At 44.9% G+C, this 24,449-nt stretch overlaps 1 protein-coding gene across 7 annotated transcripts in view; it reads right to left on the reverse strand.

The window, feature by feature from the left end:
* PPP2R2B (protein phosphatase 2 regulatory subunit Bbeta) overlaps positions 1–24,449 on the reverse strand; it is a 453,368-nt gene that overhangs the window by 80,433 nt on the left and 348,486 nt on the right. For all 7 annotated transcript variants that reach the window (XM_034656222.1, XM_034656221.1, XM_034656220.1 and 4 more), the window contains 3 exons: positions 22,257–22,354; positions 19,227–19,392; positions 13,468–13,580 (listed from right to left, as the gene is read on the reverse strand). In XM_034656222.1, the coding sequence (XP_034512113.1) occupies positions 13,468–13,580; positions 19,227–19,392; positions 22,257–22,354 (377 nt within the window). The remainder of the gene's footprint in view (positions 1–13,467; positions 13,581–19,226; positions 19,393–22,256; positions 22,355–24,449) is intronic.

Below are 24,449 nucleotides of genomic sequence, written 5' to 3' on the forward strand. Positions count from 1 at the left end.
GCACACAAAGAACAAGTACAATACCAAACGCGCTCCCCTCTGGAGTCAGGGAAAGCTCTGGTGGCCGCTCTTGTTAGAAGAGCAACAAGTACCCTTAACGAACGCCACAGAAACAAACCGCCCCTTCCTGGAGCTAGTGGGTATCTGTCTTTGTCGTTCCTCTGAGCATGGGGCTCCATTCTCTCTGCATGGATAGCAGAGCAATCCTGCTTCGGAGGCAGGCAAGAAGAGCTCTTTAAAACGGTTTTGCACCGCTAACCCACCTCAGTCACTTCTTTCTCTCTGGCCCAATTCTTGCATGGAAAATTGAGGTAATGATTTATATGCCGTAAGCAGTTCTGACAGGTGCACTCTGTCTTGGCTTCCTCCTGCCCCGGGACTAACAGAAGCTTATCTTTTCCTTTGTGTAATAGGGAGCTGTCAGGTTCTATGACCCTCCAAACAATTCAATCACTCACGGGAGGATTCACCTTGGAGGGAGGACACCTTCACATTGGAGAAGGTCCGTGGAGGCCATGCCCTGACATGTATCAAAACAGTGGCAGGCGAGGGGCCGGAGGGCGACATGGCCACCCTGACAAGATGCCACTGGCTTCCTCCATTTAAACCCTTCGTATCTGCCGGTAACTTCCCGGCTTATGCTGACAGCTTTTCTACCGTGGTGTACATCCTGTCTTGGGTGCAGAACATTTAGCTATCCGAGCAAAGAAGGGCTGTTTCCAAAAATGACCAGTGCAGAGAAGAAATGGCTTGCACTGCTCTTGGGAGGAAAGAACAGATTCCTTAGCAAGGTCTGTGATGCCCAGCATGGTCTGGCCATGACCTGCCTGCCTTGTCACCTGTCCCTGGTGGTCACCACGTATTTCCTTGTGCTCAGCATTCCGGCCACTCTGGCTTTTGTCCCATCCCCTGCTCACCTGTGCAACCTCCCACCTCATGGCCCTTGCCCATGGCATCTCTTCTGCCTGGAATGTTCTTCCCACTCCTCTCCTCACCTACCTCCTGCCTCAGCTCAGTTAGTAGTTGCTCAGGAACTTATTCTCTGCTCTCCCCAAATGGATCAAATCCTCCCGTCTGTTCTCCTGTGCACTGTCCACCTGTCTTCTGCAGCCACCACTTGGTGTCAGTTTCACATGGGGGGGCATTTGATTAGTGCCCTTTCCAACCAAAAGAGTCTGTAAGATCCATGAGGGCAGGAACTGGGTCATTTATGCTCACTGCTGCCATTCCAGGGCCCGTCGCAGGGCCTGGCTTACATTAGGAACTCAAGAAATACTTGTAGAATTAGTGAGATCCAGGTGGTGCCTCTGTTCTGAATTGATTTGACCATCACGTTGGACAAAGGCACATTTAATCAGGACTGATGTGACAGTCAGCTGCGGGCTCAGGTGCAGGGATGACTTTATTGTGGGAAAGAACAATGGTGACCAAATATGGCTGTCTTTTGTCACTTCTGTCTCAATACCTAACCTCACAACTCCTGAACTCATTGATAATCTTTCGTTCCCCCACTGCCCTCACCTCCCAACCTGAATGCTTTTCTCAGATACTCTTTGAATTTGGACAGCAACTAATTTTTTTTTTTTAATCAAGCTCTCACATGTTTCTAAACATCTGCTTGTTTGCTACTGCAATGGAATAATTGGATGAAGTTTGCTCCCCTTTTGTCTAGAGTTTTAGCATTTAAACAGACAATGTCCTTATTTAATTCAATTTAGAGTTGCAGAACTCTAAACCTCGAAATAATGAGAGGCAATGGGATCACAGAGGAGAGAAGCAAATGCTGAGGAGCTTGGGCAGGGCTGAAATGCACAAGAGGACTGACTGTAGCATCAGGCACGGACGCATCACGTCAGGGTCATTGTGCTTTCAAACAAAAGCACGTAACCACCCAGTTTCCCACTGACTGTCAGTCCCATGAGGGCACCCATGTCTCTCTGGGAACTGCAGAGGTGGAACCTTTCTTTTATAAATGTAGGTTAGAGAGATGTTAAGCTACACAGAAGGAAACATTTGTGAACAGGGATGGTTTCTAGATTGGCTAATGCAGCGTTCCTACTTGAAGAGGTCTCTGACAGTGGGATAAAACCCCCAATGGCTCAGATGGTTGAAAACCATGGCTTTTGGGAGGCTAGCTACCATGATGGCTATGAGGGGGGAGTCTACTGTCAGAGAGCCAGGGACGACGTCTGGTTCTGCCACTGGCTAGTGAGGAACCTTGCACAAACTGCTTTCTCCACATGCAGCAATGTCCTCATCCAAAATGGCAGCAATAGTTTTTTGTTTTAAAGATTTTATTTATTTATTTTTGGAGAAAGAAAGAGGGAGAGGGAGCGCATGTGTGAGCGAGTGTGGGGGAAGCAGAGGGCGGGTGAGAATTCTAACTAGACTCTGTGCGGTGCACAGAGCCTGACCCAGGGCTTGATCTCACAACCCTGAGAAACAAGACCTGAGTGGAAACCTAGTGGGTCGCTTAACAGACTGTGCCACCCAGGCGTCCCTGGCGACAACGGTTTTAAGGTCACAGAGTTAAGGTAAAGCTTAAGGGGAAGCACGCAAGGTGCCTGGTGCTGTACCAGGCACTACTAAGTGCTCAATGTTCATGAACTTCAAAGTGAAGAATCTGTCCCCATCAACGTGATTCTGTGATGGCAAGGCTGGAGGAGCAGAGTGAAAATGCTGCCAGGAGAGCTGCTCCCACCCCGACCCAACTCTTCCCGCCCCGCATTTCCCCAAGTGAGGTCTATGGAGGTGCGGCTTGAAATAACAGACCCACAAGCTGTTTGTTAATGGTCGATGGTAAGATAAGGAGCTTCAGAGAGAATCAATGCATGACTTCCCTCACCCTCTTGCTATGGAAAATAAAAGTATCAGCTGAACAAGGCAGTGGGTTAGTGATGGAACGATTCATATTCTGGTACCTTATCTGCAGACTGGCACTGGGCCAAAGACCGCATTTTGAGGAGAATGTCATAGAGAAAAGTGGTCCCATGAGCCCAGCAAAGGGCTTTTCATGGTCAGCTAAGTTTGGTGGAAAATATCGCATATCATCTATCTTTCTTGGAGTTTGATACCCTCTATCAGTATATTAAAGGTCCCGAGAAACCCTGAAGTGCAAAAATTTGTTCAAATGTGTTTAAGTGAGGGTTTCCCCATATAGTCTTGAGCAGGAGACATTTGTGAGAGTGAATGTGTGTGTGTGTTTTTATCACTGCCTTCAACATTTTTCTGGCAAAGGACAGGAGCCCAACTGATCATCTGATCACAACAAATTACAAGGGTGTGACCCATTCTCCTCTGCTCGAGCAAATACAAATTAACACCTTTAGGGAGAAAGTTCTTTTCCTTCCGGCTCAATCATTCTAAGGAATTCAAAGAATTAAATATTTTTTTTTCTGTTGATAACAATCTCCTTTAACATGGCAGTACCCTTATAAAATGTCTTCCTCCAACCAGTTCCTTTGCACCAAAAAAAAAAAAAAAAACAACCAAAAAACGATCTTCTTGTACATTAACGGGCAGGGAAATATTTAAAATCTTTTTCTCAAGTAAGGACGGGTATTTAAAATGCTACATCAATGTATCAGGTAAAGCCTGGTTTGCAATGTACGAGGATCACAGTGATCTTATCTTCTACTGAACTTGATTCTAAACACATCTGTGTTCATTATCTTCTACAAAAACCTTATATATAATGAGCAGGAGCCCCAGAATTTCTTGTGTGGCTTCAAATCAGTTCTTTGCACGAGCTGGTAGCAGAAGGGATCTAGGCATGTATTTCTACCTCTGGTTCAGTAAGTGTAACTGACAGACAAATACGAATCCATTCTAGGCTTTGTGAACATTCTAAGGTTTCTTGGCCATGCATGCCCAGACACATATATCTGAGCGGGTGTCACTTCAGGGGCTGGGACTCACACCTCTCCCTGCAGCAACAGTGAGCTCACATTTCAGAGCCAGGACCTGGTCCGGGGACAATATCTTTCTCATCACACTCATAATTCAGGTAACTCTACCTTAAAAAGTCCAAAAATGGAGGCACTTTTCTCCTTGAATCATCCCGTTGGGCCTGGATTTTTCACTTGCTGTAAAAATATACAGAGAGTTCGTGAAAGGAAACGAGGGGTGAAACTATACTGATCACTTCTCTTTTGAGAAAAATCCACCTCGGTCGATGTGAATTAGGTTTGACACAGGGACAAGATCCTTACTTGCAGAGCCTGAGAAAGGCCAGCAGCCTGCCTGGCCCTGCCAACCTTACCACACCTCTGAAACCCATACGAGTCAATGACCAATGTCAGGAAGAGAACAGATCATAGTCTAGAATACGGTCCTGCCTCATGACCAGGAAATCTCAAGATAAAATGCAGCAGAGGCCATGGAAACATCAAGATTTTCTTCACTAACATGATTCTTTTCTTTTTCTAATATTAGTGGGCTTCTCAGCTTCCTACTGGCATTAAGTGTACATATGGGGAGTGGTATTTACCAGGTCCTACCACATTCAAGAAGCCATGGTAGCCTTCCAAAGGAGGCAGGAGCAAGAGACAAAGAGAACCTGATCTTAAACCAGGTATAGGATTCTGCTTCTATTTACATTTACGTGGGATCTGCTTACTACAATGTACAGGCAGCAGAACAAAGGTAGCTTGCAGATGAAAGAAACTATTTTATCGTACGTGGATACACTCTGAATCTGAGGCAGCTTTGGAGAGTCAGTACAAACACACATTCAAAATCAGGCACAATGGATTGCTGGTCCCCAGACGTCACACTGCTTTGAACCTTTACAATTATATTCATCAGACTTTCCTGAAACTCTTGGTGTCCAGGTGACAGAGAAGAGGGGAGTGGAGAGGAGAAAGGGAATTCTGATCAGCCACTGTTCACAAGGCATCATGATACATACTGTTGGCATATTACTCTATTTTATTAGCATGACCACTGTGGGAAGAATGTATGGTGATTTCCATCTTACAGATGATGACTGACACGTGGCCAGAGTCCTAGTCCCTTTCCTGGAGACCGGCAGTATGGTGTTAAGATCAGAAACTCCAGAGTCAATGAGAACGTGGTTAAAAATGTGACTGCCACATAGCAGCTCTAGCCTGTGGGTAAGTCATTTCAGCTCTAAGTAAAGTTCCTCATCTGTAAAATGGGGATGACAAGAGTACGCACGCACCCCACAGGGCTGCGAAAGATGGTGTTTGTAACGTGCCCAGCAGAAAGCCTGGCACACAGTATATGTCTAACGAATGTCTGCAATAGTGTTAGCTCTTAGAGCACACTGGCCATCAGGTGGTGGGCTGCCCCTGATTCCATAAGGAATAGGGTGGGAAAAGAACTTGAGTTTTAAACGACAGAACCACTCACATACAACCTAACCTTGACGGCTCCCAGAAGCTTTCTCCAAATCACATCACTCAGTATAGCGCCAACTTTGTTTTGATAATAAGGTTGCCCTCAGATTTTTCTGTATAGAACCCTGGGTTAGGAGGAAAGAAGGAGACAAAGAAAGAACTTAAACAACAAAATCAGAGAACCTTCGCCTTGGAGCGGACCTTTCCGGTCATCATCGTGCCAATGGCCCTGAAGCCCAGACGGTGTTCAGGACTATGTGGACAGAGCTGAGGGGCATGGGAAGAGCCCTTGGCCCTGCTCCTGCTCACTCCGAGTCAGCGAGCTGGGCAGGATTCAAGCCGTTCCCAGAGTCTGGTCATCAGCCGGGTTGGGTAAACCATGACCTAGTTCCATGTATCCTTTCTGCTCCACCTTCCCCCAAAACAACACGGAGAACTCACCTGTGCCCAAGGCACTAGCAGCTTCTACAGTTTCTTGACAGGTTGTCCTCTAGTTCCTGCTGACTCAGAGTGTGGTTTACATCGAATATTCAGATGAATAGACCAGATATTCGATTTTGATATGAGAGGAAGGAGAGTAAAAACATGAATTCAAGTCCAAACACTACAACTTACCAGCTGTGTGACCTCAGGCACATTGCTTAAACCCTCTTACTTCTGGTCCCACATCTCTAAAATGAGGTTTATTTCAGTCCTTCCATAAAAGCTTTATCGCAAAGATTAAATCAGCCAATATATGTACAATGTCCCCAAAACACAGCAAATCCTCAATAAATGTTGGCTGCTCTTATTATTAATCCAACAGAATTAGTTCCTTTGCCTAACACTGAATACAACTAACACTGTCTCATCAAACATTAGCCACAGAGCAGGACAGAGACATCCCGGACCCTCACCCCCAAGAGGTGAAACACGTCAAAATGCAGAGGCTTGTCGGGGAGGGTCATGCCTGAGGTTCCTGTGGAGTGCCTTCCGATCCCATAACCACAACCCCATGACACAGACAGATACAATCAGATAATGATGGCAATCAATAATGATAACAGAAATTATTATTTATTTTCATAAACACAGACTATGTGCGTCCCGCTGAGTTACACATATCACATGCCAGCATTCTCTTGAGGGGCAGTCAGTCAACGGGAAATCTCAATATCCACCCGCTGAGGCAGGAGGGGGAGGGATGGAGCAAAGGTTGAGAAATTACCTACACCAGAGTGACACATTCACAAAGTTAATCTAATCCAGGGGGCCATCCGGGTGCCATTGCAAGCCTGTGAATATGGAACAGGCTTGATTGATTTTCCACTGCAGTAGCTAAACACTTTGTTGTTATTTGCAACAAATATAAGGAAAGGAAAGATGAAACTGTAAAAGGATTGGAGATTAAGTCCCTGGCACAGCAATAAATCACAAAATGAAATCTAGAAAAATTAAAAATGGGTAGGAGAAGGCTGTATCTGTGTCCTAAGAGGCCTCGGGTATCAAAGCATAAAAGCCAAAATTAAAACCCGGGCAGGGCTGGCCGATCCCGACACACCCAGTAATCTGCCCTGAAACTGGCCTGGGGTTCCCCATCCTCTACGGGCACCACAGAGGCAGCAAGAAAGCATAAGGTTGTGTCTAGACAGAAAGTATCTGCCTCTCAGAGCCTCAGTTTCCCCCTTTTATAATGGGGATAATTACATCCATACCATTAGAAAGAGGAAAAAATCAATTCACGTCCTACTAGCCTCCCAGGATCCGTGGGAGCATCAGATAAGATCCCCGGCTTAAAAGATCATCTATCCTTCAAGATGTATCTTGGAAACTCCTTCCTAGTCCTGCACCTCCTTCCCTTCTGTTCTTCCTCTGCTATGGCAAACTTCTGTGCTGGTCTCAGGACACTTATCCTATCCAGTGTTTCTCAAACGGTGGCCCAGGGACCGCATGCGCCAAGATCAACTGGGGGTTTTCCCGGAGGGGTCATGTCAAAGATGTCACTGGGTGCAACTCAGACCTTCTACACCAGAATCCCTAGTGAGAAGGGACTGTTCTCGACAGAGCGTCCCAGGTGCCCATGAGGCACTCTGAGGTTTAAGAACATTTGCTTCCATTAATTTTTTCTTGCAGGCACTTGCATCTTGTTCCCTCCTACCTCTTGAGGAAAGGGAGAGCTTTTCACTCATCTTTGGGAGATCCACTTGGCAGTACAAACCTAGCACAGTGCCTGACACACAGGAAGCACGCACTAAATAGGATAAAAATACATGAAAAAGTTCTCCGTGTCAGAGGCTATCACCCTTGCCATTGTCTCAATCAGGGGCCACACAATACATGGTCCTGTGTAATGGTAAAGGGCAGGACCTCTGGGATCAGACAGACCTGGGCTCCCTTCTGGGCTTTGTCATTTATTATCGGTGGGGCCTTAAGCCAGTACTTACCTCCCTGAGCCTCTGTTTACACATCCCGTAAAACAGGCATGATGCCCAAGTCACAGGATTGCGATGAAGAAAGAACTGTAAAACCTACATTACACACTGCTCTGCCCTAGGAGAGGCTGAACACATGGAGTTGCTTAACTTAACCCCCTGGCCTGTGTGATCAGTTCTTTAGAAAACAGATCAGGTAGTTAGACTAGCTGTTTCACGGAAAGGATCACTTTTAAGGAAAAGAGCTAGTCTGTTTCATCAACCTTACTAACCCCATGGCCTGTGAGCAATAAGCCCCAAGACGACCCCTTCTGAGTTCAGAGCTGGCAAACGTTCATGCTAATGGGCCATGGTGTCTCAGATGGCAGCGAGGGGGTATCCAAACAGCCACTGATGACATTCGCAAACATCAGGGTCACTCTACGTGGAAAAATGTTAGTCTAGAACGTCACGTGAGTGTGTCCTGAGGCTGAGAGGAAGACAGAGGCAGTCAGCAGCAGAAGGCTCGTATATAAAACAGGTCACATCATCTTTCTAAAAACCACTGCATCTACTCTGTGCCTGGCCTGCGACAGAAAAGCCGTTGCAGCCCTCACCCCTTGCTCCTCCTGCTCCCACTGAAGTCAAGCTCATGCATTAAGAAAGCTCTGCCGAAGAATTTCAAGGAACAAAGACTGAAATTCCCTTGCTCTCTGATCATGAATTCATGTCTCCTTAGAAGGCAGAAGCTATAAGGAATCATAATGAAAACTTGGGGGCAGGGAGACTAGGTTTGCATCCCAGTTCCGCCATTTGCGAGTCATGAGATCTTGGGTAAAATCCTTGCCCTCACTAAAACTCTGTTTCCACTTCTGCGTAATGCATTCATTTGACAAATACATGACCTACTAGGTGCTGTGCGTTCTTCTAGGTACTGGGGCTACGGGAGGAAACCCAGCATGGCTCCTGCTTTCTTGGAGGCTACGTTTAAGTGGACGTGGAGGGGCAGCAGAAAATGGACAGATGATAGCTCGGGTAAGGATACAAGCTAGCAAAAAAGGGGCAGGGTAAGGCCACTGAAAGTGAAGGGGAATATTGGAGGGTGTGATTTTCCCTAGGGAATTCTAGGAGAGCTTCTCTGAGGAAGGCAGTCTTTGGATGATCCCAAGAGAGTAAGAGAACGTACCTGGCAGAGTTACTGTTAGAACTACATAAGGATATGAAATTCAGTGCCTGGCATAGAGTAAGCACCTAATAAACATGGCTGCTGCTATTATTATTATTATTTATAGTAGCTGTAAGGAATATCTAGGTAAAATCCATTAGAAAACTGGAATTCATTACAGCCCCTTCATTTCTGGGGGCGGTAATGGCAAGTCACAGCGTGGGAGATCACACCTTCTGAAATCTACATTCATAACGTTAAAAAACAAATTCCAATCTGGCCTAGGTTCCCAGGGCACTGGCAGCCAACCATAATGAGGCAAATAATAACTCCAGGCTCCTCCTGCAGGGAAAAATATGCTAAGTGTGATTTCTCACCACCCAGCTCCCATCCTAGGCTGATGAAGTTACTAGAACTATGAGTTTCCGTTGCTTAGAAAGGGCTCAAGGGCCGCTTACATCTTGGTATTGGGAGGCTGGGCAGGAAGGCCAGGGGAATCTTGCTAAGGGGAACTACAGAAGACCTCGGGGTCATTGATCCTGCACGCTGAGGTCAGGGATCTAAAAACCCTCTGTGTATGAATGTGGGGGTAAAAGAGAAAGTAGAGAGGGCGGGGAAAGAGAGAGGCACCGTGATCTGGAAATAATAATGGCACTAATTAGTAAAACAGCGGTTCCCAATCCTCCAATGTACGTGTCCAAGGGTAAGAGCCATAGCTCTTGGTTTTTAGTCCCAGCTCTGGAATCACCAGTTGGCAGGCACTGGGCAAGTCACTACTCTCTCTGAGCCTGCACCAGGTTTCAGGGCTCAGGTCCCACAGCAAAGGAGATCACAATTTGATTCTTAGTCCTACATGATCCTGGGCATATTACTTAACTTCTCTGAGCCTCATCTGTGCAATGGGTATTTAACAGCAAACTGTACCTCAGGTGGTAGGTAAGGCAGATACAGCGTGCAGCGTGGTGCATGGGATATAATAAAGGCTCAATAAATACTAGACACCAGCATTTGCGCTGGCCTCCCCACTGGCTGTTCTGAAGATGAATCAAGGGATTAGGTAAAAACAAAAACAAAAACAAAAAAAACACTTGGTGATATGAATGGCACTTTACAGCTATAAGGTGTTATTATTAAACTATCATTACGATTATTGCTTTGAATGCTATATACTGAGCAGGCAATATGGTTTTCATAGAAGTGCTTCTCATAGCCTCTCTGGGTAATGAGTGACTGGATTTAAAAGCCTATCTCTTCCATGGAAAAAGAAAAAAAAAATAGCCACATTCTTGCTTTGAAAAGCTGAGCCTCCCAGCACTGAAACAGAACAGGTTCATTACTCAGGGAGGATTAATTAGCTGTCGCGTATTATTAAATGTTCTCACTCTCAAGATCCGCACAGAACTGGAAACTATGAGAAGTGAGCAAGAGGTAATTGTAANGGGGGAGGGGGGGGGGGGGGGGGGGGGGGGAAGCCACAAATGCTGGCAATGCAAATTTCCAGAGAGGAGCATGTTAGTAAATTACAGTCTGATTAATATCACGTCAGCTCCTTCTCTGTTTGGAGTCATTGCTCTGAATCTGTGGTCTTCAGGGTTTCTTGTTTTTTGTTTTTTTTTTTTTCCTTCTTCTACCACTGGGATCAAAATGGAAAGGAGGCTGGCCTTTGCAGCATCGTCATCCAAAGAATGCCGCAGTGTGGATGATTACCTTGAAACACAGGATATTTGAAAGCCTAGGAAAGTAGATGGGGTGAAATAAAAATATACGGGTATTTACAATATTATAGCAAATGTGTTTCTCAAGTTGATACAGTAACTACTGAAATGACTGAAAAGTAGCAGAGGCTCATAAAAAGTGATAGCTCGAGGGAGCCTTAGAGATGATCAAATCCAGTGACCACAGACCCCACCAGGGGCCTGTGTTAAACATGCAGATTTCGCTGGATCTCCTCCATTGGCTGAAGGGAATCACTGGGGTTGGATCCTGGGAATCTGCATGTGGAACTTGCCCCGTGGATGCAAATGCACAGACTATTCAGTCCTCTGTGTGGCAGCTCGGAAACTAAGGTTGGAGAGAAGAAATGTGATCTGCTGGCCCAGGGTCACACAGCTGGTTAAGAAGGGAGCAAGGACCAGAATGGGGGTTTTCTCACTTGTAGCCACAACCTCCTTCCATGTTTGATGGGTACCAAGTCCACTTCAGCACCTCTGCTCTAATGGAAACATACACAGAGGTCTTCTCTTCATCACGGGGGCAACATCCCTGAGCGGCCAACCACAGACATATGAAATCCCATAGGATGCCAGGGACACCAGAAATTCATGGTGGGCACTACAGACGGCATCTGAGAAAGTCTGCCCACAGAGCAAACAAGGACAAGGTGACATCTGGGTAGAAGGTCATGGTGTGAATTTCCCAGTGGCACCTAAACCATGTGTTTTTCCCACAGGATTGCAAAGTTCCAAGGGTCCTGAGACCGTCTTAACCCCTTTGGAGAGCCGGCAGATGGCCTACCACTCACTAGGTGTCAGTGAATGGCTTGTAGACTGAATACAACAGTATAAAAAGTACACGAAAAGGAAAAGAATGTGAACTTTCTCCTATCAGTAGGGAGTAATAACAGCTATGATAATGATCATGATGAAGATAATATCAAACCAACAGCAGGGAACAAACATTAACGAGTGCTTTCTGTGAGTGAGACATTACAAGGCTGAGCACTTCCTCACACACAAACTAGCATGGCTTTCTCACAAAGATCCCAGGAAGCAGTGAATCCTTGTAATGATGCACGTGGGACGTGGGAGGCACAAGGACTTTAATTAATATGTCCAAGGTCCCCAGGTGGAAAGCAATGGAGCCACAACGCTAACCCAGGACCGACTAACTCGATGTCCGTACTCTTTACTACTCGCCCTCGGGTCTGCAGAACCTCGAACCTCGCAGCCCTTAGAGCATCGGCCCAGCCTGATACGGAAGACGCGCATGGCCGCTCTTCCGGCTGAAGGCATAGGCTGACAAGAGGAAGCGGAGCCGTCAAAGCTCATTGGCTCAGAAGCAGCGCAACCGAAGACCAAGTACCTGTGAGGGCTGGGTAAACACCTGACAGCCTAGCCCTGTGGCCAGCAATGAGCCCGTGTTCCCAAAGCACCTGCTGGGGGCATCGGGGGTGGGGCGGCTCAGTCAGTTGAGTGTCCACTCTTGGTTTCAACTTAGGTCATGACCTCAGGGTCATGAGACCGAGCCCTGCATTGGGATCGGCACTTAGCAGGAAGTCTGCTTGAGATTCTCCCCCTCTCCCTCTGCATTTCCCCCTGCTCTCTCTCTCTCTCAAATAAATAAATAAATAAATAAATAAATAAATAAATAAATAAAATCTTTAAAACCAAGCACCTGCTGAATAAAGAGGAACAAATGAATTCATGAGCAAATAAACAAGCGAGCTCATCATTCAATTCCCGTATCTGCTTCTAAACATACAGTGACCACCTCTTTTCCCCACAGGCACTGCCCGGTGTCTCTTCTCAGTTTCTGGTCTTCAGTAGAGCAGCTGGTATCTGAAAGCATGTATTTGACACAGTTTTGAAAGTCCCTTGGGGCTAGGGCTGGTCTCAACACATGTCCGCTTTACCACTCGTTAAACACATCCGAAACTAAACTTACCGCCGAGTCCTGAACCACTTTAACCTGCATCCAGAGAGCCTTCTCTTAAAAGTTTGCTTTTAGAAATCCATTTTTAACACCACTTTCCTAAGAGACCTTTCCTGGTCTCCCAGAGCCAGATAGAATTTCTTCCTCCTTTGATCAACTGTAACACGCTGACACCCCCTGCATTGACCTCACTCTATTTAGTGCCATAAGCATTTTTATAGTAGACCCACAAATCTTTTCTTTACCAGACTGTGCATTTCTGGAAGGTGGGGAGGGAGCTACTCAGACTAAGAGCACAGATCACGTATTGAGGACCGGCCACGGAAGGAAGGCTTTCCACTCCCAGCACATTTTTAGCCAAGTATGAGGTTCAGTGTTTTACGCTGAGCAAGAATTAGGTTCACTGTCTTACAGACAGAGAAACTAAAAGTAGCTCGTGTGACCAAAGTTCAAAAGGGTTAAATGACCATGTGAGATTCTGATGAGGGGCAGAATTCAAACTCAGGCCCATTAGATTCACAAGTTCCTGTTCTGAATCACAAGATCCCAATTTGCCACGTGGGTAGTCCCATCCCCTGCACCTTGAGGACAAAGGACGCTCAGAACATTTTCGATAATGGGAGCAGACAGAGGCTGGGGCTATAGGAAGACATGGTGGTGGCCGTGTGGGCCAGTCCTAGGGGAACAAAGCAACGACACGCATTTGCGGTGGTCAGAGCTCGGACCCATCCCGCTCCTCCCTCTGCCATCAGAGCACATCTCGGCTTCATCTCCTTCACTCACACACGAGAGCTGCAACCTGGAGCAGTACCCAGCCTGCGGCCGCACCGGCAAGCCCTTCCTCGGCCCCCGGTGGCCAGGAGAAGTGAAAGACAGGGGCCGAAGCTGCCCCCAGGCTCACCCTCAAGGTCGTGATGGTGGCAGGATCCCGGAGCCGGCCCTCCTCATCTTTCAGATTGTAACCTTCTGGCCTCTTATCACGCTCGCTGACTTTCCACAGCTTCACAGTTTTATCTGTGGAGGGCAACCAGAGGACATCAAAAGTACAGTGAAAACAAGTTGTCAAGGAGTATGGTGTGTGGGGGAGGGGCGGGGGGAGCAGGGGAAGGTGGAGGTGAGGATGGAAAGGAACTGCTGTTCACGTCAAGGATCTGGGGCATAAATCTTATGTTGTCTGGAGGCAGAGCTCATGCTTCAAAACAAAACCATATACTGTGGCCAGACCAATGGTTTTCCTGACAGTGGCCTATGAAATCCAGAGCTTATATATTATTTCAGTTCATTCAATAAAAATATTTATGGAACAGTGAATAAGAGCAGTCACATATACAGAATTAGCTGTGTCACCATGCTATCAGCACTTGTCATGGGAAATTTATTTAATGTGCACCATAACCCTGAGAGGTAGGTATCCCTATTTCAGTGTCCCACCCCAGCAAGCACGGTCCTGTGACCTGGAAGGCCCTGAATGACCCGCACTTCCTCACCCTTTCTGGTCTCACCGTCTGCCCCCTGCGCCCCATGCTCCAGCCACGGGGCTTCTTTACTGCCCCCCACCCTGGGACACGTTATCTCCACTCCTGCCATGGGCGTCCCACTAGCTGTGCCTTTTCCTGGAAAGCCCTTGACCCTCTTATTCACGTGACATATTCCTTCACTTTGCTCTGTCCGTGCCCACCTCCAGAGGGGCCTTTTCCATCCAACCTGCATCAAAATGTCCTCCCCATTCTCTCGCCTGCTCCTCCGGCTTCAGTGTTTCCTCTTGCCACTCCTCACTATGGGACAATGTCTTTGTTACGTCTCCCTCACAAGAACATGCACTCGCTGGAGGCGGGGAGTCTGTCTTGCCCAGCACTACACATCTGGCACCGACAACAGTGCCTGGGGCACAGTGGGTGTCGTAACCATCAGGTGCGTGAACGAATGACTCCCATCTATACAGTGCACCTTGCTGCCAATACTCAGAGATATAAAGTGGTAAGAACATTCACCCAAACACTCCTTTGCCCTTGCAGTCTCCTTGGAATCCCCAGCTGGAAACTTTCTCTCTTGTGTACTGTTCCAGCACTTTACATCACTGGCTGATACCTGTCGTTCTCCATAGCAATAAAGCAGGGCAAGATCTCCAATGTGTACAGGGGTGAGGCAGGCTGGGGGAACGAGTGAGAGGGTCTGAGGGTTCTGGGAGGCAGGAGATGGCATGCCCCACCTGCAGGCTTTTGATCCCATTTCTTAAGGAAACATGTTTGGGCCAATCAGATCATATGCGTGGGCCATGTGCCTTTGCAGGCTTTCCTGCACGGGTCCTGCATTCATTATTTGTATTCACTCTAGCTTTTCTCTTGGAAGGCAGGGGCTCGAATACCATCTTCCTCTGTATCTTCCTCTGTGCCTGCACAGAGTAGGCTTGGGAACCAGACAAGCTTGGGCCACACCCTTACTCCCACTCCAGCCAGCCACGTGGCCAAGGACAGGGATTCCCAGGTAGTGGGTGCCTAGTTTCTTCAAGTGACAAAAGGGAGCACCAGATTTATCAGGAGAAAGAGTATGGAATGCCCAACTCAATGGGAACTTCAGAGAAACAACAAATGACTTTTTAGTATAAGTATGTCCCCAGTACTTATACCTTACAAATAAAGGCACTTAACTTCTTTGTGCCTTGGTTTCCTTATTTGTCAATTGGGGCTAACACTGCCTTCCCCACGGGGCTCTCAGGAGGTTGAAATGGAATACTGTACAGACACTGTTGAACACAGCGGTGGCCTGCTAACAATGGTTGACAAAGGGCGGCTGTTACTAGAATTTGCAAAGGGGGTAACTGTTCTCTGATAATAACATGTTGCTCTGACAGCTATATGTTCACCCGCGGTGATGTCAGCACATCCCATTTCCTCTGTAATACTGTGGGGAGAAGAGCTGCCCCTCTCCCAGCCTCTAGTAGGGTTCCCTTTCTCCCTCACCCCCTCATCTCCCTTCTCCGTGTCTCCTTGGCCTAAGGCCTGGCCCTCAGAGGTCTGAAATGCACCCCATCCTGAAGTGGGCTTTCAGCAACCCTTTGGCTACTTTAATAGGTCAGTGCCCCTGTCTTCTATTATCTGGGGATGACCCCAGCTGGTCACGTGTGCTGGCAGACCCAGCCGGGCTGCTTAGTGTAAGATGTGTGCGCCCCTACTGGCTTGTACTGGGACAGAAGGCAAGGAAGCCATTCCCAGACACTGAGTTGAATTCTGCGCTTCCTACCTCTGCGCCAACAGTCCTCTGCTCCTACCCTCTCCGGACACCCTCCTGCTGCATGCACTGCGTTGTAGGGTGAGAAAACGAAGCAAAGGCCCTGTCTTATACAGTCCCTGGATGAGGGACGGCTCAGCTGTGAGTCAGAACAACACAAATCAGTGACGTTTAACACCAAATATTTTCTATTGCTTGGCTGTGGATTATATCCTGTACCACTTGAAGGCAATGCTCCTCTTCTATTTTTATTATGTAGCAATACCTTGCTACACAGAGAAATCGAGAAACCACAGGTGGAACATAAAGAGTAAGAATCAACTATAATCCCTCTAGTCAGGGACAATCCTTGTTAACATTTTGCAGACATACTTGCAGTATTTTTACTCTGCATTTTTTTGGGGAGTGGCGTGCAAACCTATAGTATCACTGCATATATACTTTTGTATTTTCTCATTTTATTTCCTTCTTTTATTACACAAGTGGTAAATATAATTGCAAAAAATGAAAATGAACCAGAAAGTAAAAACAAACAACAAAAAACATTTCCCTCAATTCCACTAGACAAAGAAAACTACTAGGAAAATTTTGTATACATCCTTTCATTATATTTGTGTGTGCAATTATATTACTTTTTAATACATGTAATATACTATGCATAGTTTATAATATGTTTTCCTAACCATATCTACCCATACTAACATCTACCCCTATAAATATATAATAATAAGAATTTGTTAATTGGTCAAATAATGGGAGATTTATTAATAAATTATAGGAAACTCATACAAGGGCATGCTATGCAGTCATTGAAACGTGATGATATTTTAGAAAGATATTTAACTAGGAAGACACTCCTGTTGTTAAGTATTATTAAGTAAAAAAAATCTTGTTGCAGAACAGCTTACAGAATAATCTCGTTTTCGTTAAGAAGCAAAAAGATTTATCCGTTTATCCATGTCTCTGCTTTTTTCTTTAAAAGACATTAATACCAGTTCTCTCCGGATGTAAACAGTGTTATTTTCATTTTGCTTCCCTGTTTTTTCTAATTTTTTTTTTTATGATGAACACATACTACTTTCATGGCATGTAAAAAAAAAAAAAAATCAAGTACACCTTTCCTCTCATCATAAGAATTAAGGCAGAAGTAGAAAGCTAGGTAAAGCAACGTGTTTTCACCTGGCAAGTAATTTCAAAGTCTAGATTCACAATGGAATGTTGGTTTTATTTTTCATGAAAAATGGTAAAGTTGAAAATATATGCTAGCAGAACATAAAAACTGCACCCAACTGTAATGAGATGAGCACATTTTTTTTTTTTTTTAAAGATAATTGATGGCGAATTCAATCCAATTCCCCATGGCTGGGTTGCCTGGAGTCATTCTCGACTTTACTATCACACAATTTTTCTTGACTTAGTATCTTGAAGCTTTTTGGATAAAAAAAGTCTAAGGAACATGTGGCTGTTACTATGAGTAATGACTTTTTCTTTTTTCTGGCTGGCTCTCTGAGTAGTTTATCATTACTTGTGGCAGCTTTTGAACACAATCTTATCATCTATCTTCATTTTCTCTTTTGTACAGTAATTCCAATTGTCTTTCATTAATTTTTGCATGTTAACCTATTTGGCTTAAGGGGAATTCTCAACCTCAATATTAGTACAAAAAAGAAAATTGCATAAGAACATGGGAATTTTTCTTCTAAGAATCATTTTGAGATGCTGTTGGCATATGAAATAGGATCCCAAATGGGAAGATAATATCCTTGTTAATCAAAAAACTATTTAAAAACTCAATTAACAGAACATTATGCTATATAATTAATCTTCATTGCATTTCAATGATTTCCATCCCATCCCCCCCACAAAGCAGTTAATAAGTCTTTGGATTTTATAGCAATAATCAATAGGGTAAATTTTGCAATATAAAGTAAGCTAGCCATAGCAGATAATCAGACACTTTTCCTCTGCCTGAAATAATTAAGTCAACATCATCAGAAGTCTCTTTTATTCTAAAGGAAATGCAGAGCCTTTAAGTAAAACTTCACCAGCAAAAAAAAAAGGAAGAAGAAGAAACATTCATGTAGTCTGGCTTTCAAGAAATGAGGGTTGAAAAAAGTAAAGCGAACAATACACAGAGTTCTGAGAAAGAATTAAATTACTGAAAATCTGGAAAAACAGATGAGTGGAGATCTGGTCATGTTGAGATAAGCCATGCTTGAATAGTCCCAAACTGGCTATTTCAGAAGTGCCAGTGTTTAGATTTGTACACTGGCTTTATAATCAAGGGAGATTGGATTCATATGTGTTAACCCCCCCCCCTTTTTTAGAAGGGTAAAATAAAATTCATTGTAAAAACTTAGAAAGGAAAAAATGATAAAAGGAGCAAATCTACAAGACACTCAACATGCACAACCCCAAATTAATCATAATAAATCTTTCAGTGTGCTTCCTTTCTGTCTTCAAAACACTAATATATGTCTGATCATATTACATACATGTGAGCAATACCTTGTCAGTGTTGGGGATAGGGAAAAAGCAAATTCCTGGCTTCTTGACTTCTATTTTAATGTGTATTCCTCCTAGGCAGGTTCACACATAGGATGAAATGAAGTGCTCTCCGGCTTATTTGCCTGATAGAGGGTTTTCAATTTTTATACACTAATCCTCTTAATTGTTGTGCTATTCAATTAGCACCCTTTAGTATATGATTTTATTCTGAATTGTTCTGAGCATAGATGGCTTCTTTCAGCAAGGGTATTATGAATCTTGTAGGTCATTTCATTGTATAAAGGTTTACCAAATTAATACAGAATTTGGCTCTCTATTCAACCCCCTATGTCCTCTCTCTCTGACCTATTTCTATCAACTCCCCTCAAACAACAAATGGTATAGGAAGAGTATGGAGGGGCAGAGAGAGAATGAAATCACTTCTTGGTCTATTCTTTGGTAGGTACCCCCTCTCTTCTTGACCTGTGCTCCTGGCCAAGAACTTGTGGTTGTAAGAGAGACAGAGCCATCTCCTTTCCAAACCCCCAAATATATTCAGGGATTAATAATTTCTATTCAGTATGCCAAACTCATGGGGATGGCACGTTGAGTTTTCTGAAATGAGTTCCCAGAGTAACACCTAGTGAATCTTAAGAAAGGAAATCAGATTCTAAAAACACCTGGAAATCATCTGCATTATCAAAAATATGGATAATGGGTCTCATGTAATTCGGTCATAAATCTGTTATTTTTAAAAAGGGTAAGTGCTCTGTACTGAGGGCCTACCCTGGGCCAAGCACTCTGGTAGACATCTTGCAAATACACTTTGGAAGTTTTTCAACAGCTGGCAAGGTAAAAAGAAAAACTGAGCCCAAGAGAGATTGAAATAGAGTTTGCTGATTGTGTCTCTGCAAATACCAAACGGGCAAAGTCACCTGAACGTACCATTAGTAGACAGAAGGAAGTAGGCTGCATTCTGCTGAGGGAGCCATCTTATTTTATTGATTTTTTCTTCTATTTCTAAACTCTTCAGGTAATCGAACTCGGGTTCATGGCTCTGGAATGTGCTGTAAACATTGTATTCACCCCTACGATGAACCTGATTTTTACTCTGTGAGAAAGGAAAAACACACACACAAAAGATGAAATCACGTAAGCCAAATGCAAATTCATCAATTCCTTCTTTTTTGGGGCAGAGTCATTGGGGTGGGATGGGCAGGCCACGTCAGTGTAGAATGAGGGCAGAATCGTGGCAACAAGTTGATCTTAGCTTACTGCCTCCCCAACATTTGATCATGTACCCCTGTTGGTCAATACTGGGACTTCCAATATACAAGTAATTATTTATAAATTATATGCATGAACTTCTGTACCAATACATAGTGTATATAACATATACACAGAAACAGATACTAATAATAGGACAATTTAAAAATACATATAAACAGAAATTCTAATATTTTCTTCCTACATCCTAATGGATGTTTCAGACACCCTTAGGAGTAAGCCATCCCACATCGATGTCCACACTGACGTCTATTAATCCCTCACAAAGACTCCAAATCTATGGGATCTGTACCTTTTGCTGGTCTTTTAAAGTCTCACCAGATCCTCAGAGAACCTCTGAGAGGTCAGCAGTGCAGGGAAATGGACAGAAGAGGCTCAGAGGTATTAAAATGACCTCTCCAAGTTCACAAAGCTTATACACAGCAGATTTGGGCATCAGATCCCTCCCTCCCCCCCATTTTCTTCTGGCACAAATGACAAAACAGATATGAGCACAGAGATGCCGGGGGAGACCCTGGGAGGACTGTCAGGCTCTACACCCCCCCTCCCCCCAGCTCCATCTCTCATAGTGGGAACAGCAGGAACTACATAAAGGATGTGAGAACGAAACTTAAAGGAAAGGATCTGCAGCAGGGGGCAAGGGTAAGAAGAAGAAGGGTGGAGAGGAGGACAAAGCAGGTGTTAAAGAAAGAGGAGAAGGGAAAAAAGAAAAGGGAGTTTTAATTTTAGGTGTTTTAGGACCTTATTACCAAGAGCTTCCAGATTCAGGCTTTGGAAAATTGTGATCACAAATTCCAATTCAGGTCTTACTTACACATGTGTCGTAGAGGCTCCACTCTGAAGAAAAGTTTCAATGAGAAGAAACATCTTTCTGGATGGATATTGAACATTCAAACCCAAGTCTCCACTGACTCAGTCTGATGGGTGACAATGTTGATGGCCAGTGTTGAGCACATGTGTGAGGGTCCTACGAGCAAAGTCTCCAGAAGCGTGGCTCCCGAGAGGTCACTCACACAAGATGGAAGCCGGCCTGACCTAGATGTTGTCACACGGCTTTGTTTCTCAGGCTTTGGGTTCATTCCAACCTGAAGCCGCACCCCAAAGTGGAACACTCCACCGCGTGCTCCTCTCCTCGATGTCTATTTTTTATTGAACGAACCACCCTCCTTTGGAAAACGTGTCCCCCCTTCCTCCTCCTACTGACTCAGGCTTCCCCAACATGTCCGGCAACGGAAACAGGTGAAACCTATAAATAGCTAACGATGATGATGACAGGGGCAACATGCTACCTTGGGTAATTGATGTTAAATAGTGGCTTCTTTATCATCACCATGGGCCTAATTGGATTTTCTTTTAAAATGGAAGGAGGTTTGAAAATCAGTTTTAAAAGGACTTGAAATGCTGATATCCTGCTTACTACGGAGACAGCCAGTCCACCTTAACAATAAATTTATAAGAGTGCTGATTTGCTACCATCCAAATCAGACTGTCAAGTGTGTGCAGTATGTGCCAGACCAATTAGCACCAGGCAGCTCTGGAAAAGCAGGAAAAATTCCAGGTCACGAAGAGCTATTAGTTCCTACTTGCCAACCACATTTTCGTGTTTCCAGGGCCAATGGAATAGGCCGGGTGCCTGATTTAATGCTGAACACTTGAATTTATACAGAACCCCGAGGGATCACGATGCCCTTATAGAAATTAATTGCAAATAATGTGCAATTACCAAATATATCACCTCTAAATGAGGCTTTCCTTTTTTTGATGGGAGGGGGAACATAAATGGCTTTGAGGCATGAAGCAGGCTTTCAATTGCTAGGGAAGTCTCTTGTGAAACCTTCCTCCTGCACTGGGTGCCAGCCCCGCCACCCCCCTGCACTGGGCCTGGTGAATCTCCCAGGCAGGTGGTAACAGATGGAAGAGGTCCTAGAACACACATGGGCCTCCTGGAAGCTCCAGGACCATGCCAGGGGAGGCCAAGGAAATCAGATTGGGCTGTAATTCTGTTCTGACAAAACAGAGGTAGACATCAAAAAATTTATATGAAAAAAAGAAACAGTTTCTAGTGGAACCCAAGTCTCAGGAGGAAACGGGCTTTTTGAGATTCAATTGGCCGGAAGTTCGAACTCCTATCAGAATGCACACAGCCCTGAGCTCCAGGGACCTGTGCAACACCTACAGTAAAGCACGCACCGCATGCATTTCTGAGACGTCACTTTGTGGGATTTCACTCCCTTTGGTGGGGTGAACTATCACTTTCTTCTCTACTCACCCCAGGTGTCCTTTTCACTTCTGTTGGCAAAGAGCTATTTTTTTTCCCTCCTACGTATTCTGCAGGGGCACCCGAAATCGGGAGCCTTAATTTCAATGGCTGGAAGAGAAATCCCACTCAGAAAGGAGTTCTCTGCTCAACAAGCACCCATGGAATTTCACAGGTCAGATGGGAAGTGAGGTCATTTTGAATGTGCAACACCCAGGTTGGGAAAGATTAGGCCATGCCCGGAAAAGGCTCTATTATCAAGTGCTTTCAGGAGCCTGAATGTGGAACTGTTGATGTTAATGACTTTTTGGCAGTTTTTAGTTTGCTAGCAAAGCAGCAAGGTTAAGGGCGACACATGAGGATTAAGGAACAGTAGGAGGCCTCCTTTAAAAAGAGAAGAAAATGGGCATTTTGCATTCACTGCCACTTACCTCCTGCTCTCGTTGAAATATTACAACCCGACCCCCCTTGTCCCCTGTCGCTAGTAATTCTCCCGTGTGGTTGAATTCTACCGTAGAGATAATGTCAGCTGAAAAGGAGAAGACAAAGGCAATTAAAGTAACTGCACACTTACTTTGAAACGATAGATAATAGATACACTTTTCTGTGCATTGAAGGGCTCTGGGCTTTGTCTCTGCAGTGGAATTTACAAGGATTCGACGCTCTGTATTTTAAGTGCCACAAGAAGTGGCATTTGAGAAAGTCAATTTCCTAGATGCCCACACTGCAGTGTGGGCTCTTAGAACATCTGGAGAGAACAAAAGGGAAAAGCACATGCAGACCCTTTTGTTTGGGGCAAGAGAAAATGCATTTCTTTAATGGCTCCAGGAAATGGCTTTTTTTTTTTTTTAAAGAATTTTTACCAACCACAGACCTTTTACCCACCCATGACCTTTTGCACTCTCCTTCCTTCTACACAGAGAAACTTCCCCAAACAGGTTTCAGGTGTGGCTGTTCAGACAGAGGCTGAGGACTGTGACCTGTAACGCACCAGGGCTGGGGGCGGCGGGGGGGGGGGGGGGGGGCGGCTTGAAGATCCCACATGGAAAAGAAGGGAAGGGGCAGGAAGATATCACTGGGACGCTAGGAGGCAGGAATTCAGGAGGGACCCCACAAATGCTCCAGCTTGACCCATGCTCCCTTTCCTGGTGAGCCCAACACACCCTTCTGGAAGAGCAAGGCCTTATTCCAACCCCAGGAGCGAGTTGCTGAGAAACAGGGTCACGAGGTCAGAGGGGAGAGGGCAATTTGTACTCTGCATTTCAGAACGAAGAAATACGCAGGTGCCAGGAATTCAGATCACAGATAATTGCTGAAGGAATGCCAGCCTGCCAGGTCTTTCTTCAACCCTGGTTATCCCGGAGGAACACGGACAGGTAAATTACCTATGATTGGATTTATTAGGGCTATTTTTAGAAAAAATGTCAGAGGTTAATTCCTCTGCAATTATTCCCCTGCAGGGCTCCAACAATTGCTACCTAGAGTGCAAATGAGTTTAAAAAAAGAAAAAGAGGCAGGGGAATTATGACGATGGCCTTTGACAGAGGAACATTCTGAAGATTATGTCTGTGTGAGGAAAGCAAAGGGGGAACAGTGAGGTGGAAAACTAAGGCAATTACCCCTGAATAATTCAAATCTCAAATCTCACTTTAATATCATCATTTCAGGATTTTCTTTGTATGCCTGATTTATTCAGGTAAGTAGTGTAAAATTCTCCACTTTGCATGTAACTGTCCTGTTCCTGTATATGAAAATGCTTCCAATGGTCATTCTTTGTGCAGAAGTAAAAAGAGTAAGTACAAGCCACAGCTACTTTCAAGCAGAGCACATTTAAAAGAACAATTCATGATTTCCTGTTTTGGCCTCTTAGACGGCGGACCCTAGGGGCAGCAAATTCAAAGTCCAGCAGAGCCATGAGATGCCAGGGCATGAAGTAAACCAGGTGAAGTAAAAAGCCTGTGGCTCCTCTTAAGGGGAAGTGGCTACTCAGCTTACCCCAATTGTGGATAGGAAATATTTCATGTGTTGCTAGATTTTTTTAAGAAGCTGGAAATCCAGATTTTATGCAAAATCTCTTCAATTTTATACATTGTCAACTGTTTTTTTTTTTTTTTCCCCAAAGCCATGACATTAAAAAAAATAATCTCATCTGTGGGCTGAGTATGTTTTGTGAGTCACGAGTTTATGACTTCTGGTCTACCAAGTCTTTCTTCAGAAAAGGCCACCCTATTCCTTACTGGTGATCTCAACTAGAAATCTAGTCTGTCCACTCAAGAAGACTCCTCCAAATGAATGTGACTTCAAGGAAACACAGTCTAAGCTGTGTGGTTACTCAGGTCCTGATGTAAGTTCAGAAGCCCATTTTGGTAACAAGTGCCCATTTCAGAGGAAGCAAGGCAGCAAGGCTGGGAAGCCGGCACCACAAGTGAATTATTAGACCACTTTCCTTTGTTAGCGTTTATGTATCTTAGCAAAGCACTTTCACGTAAAGAGGAGACAAGCAGGCTGTTCAGTGTTTGCAGCAAGCTCAGAATGCCCTGGGAAAAGCACTTGAGCTCTAGGATACACTTCTTTTTTTTTTTTTTTTAATAAAGATTTATTTATTTATTTACTTGACAGAGAGA

The sequence above is a fragment of the Ailuropoda melanoleuca genome, chromosome 3, assembly GCF_002007445.2.
Source record: "Ailuropoda melanoleuca isolate Jingjing chromosome 3, ASM200744v2, whole genome shotgun sequence".
NCBI lineage: Eukaryota > Metazoa > Chordata > Mammalia > Carnivora > Ursidae > Ailuropoda > Ailuropoda melanoleuca.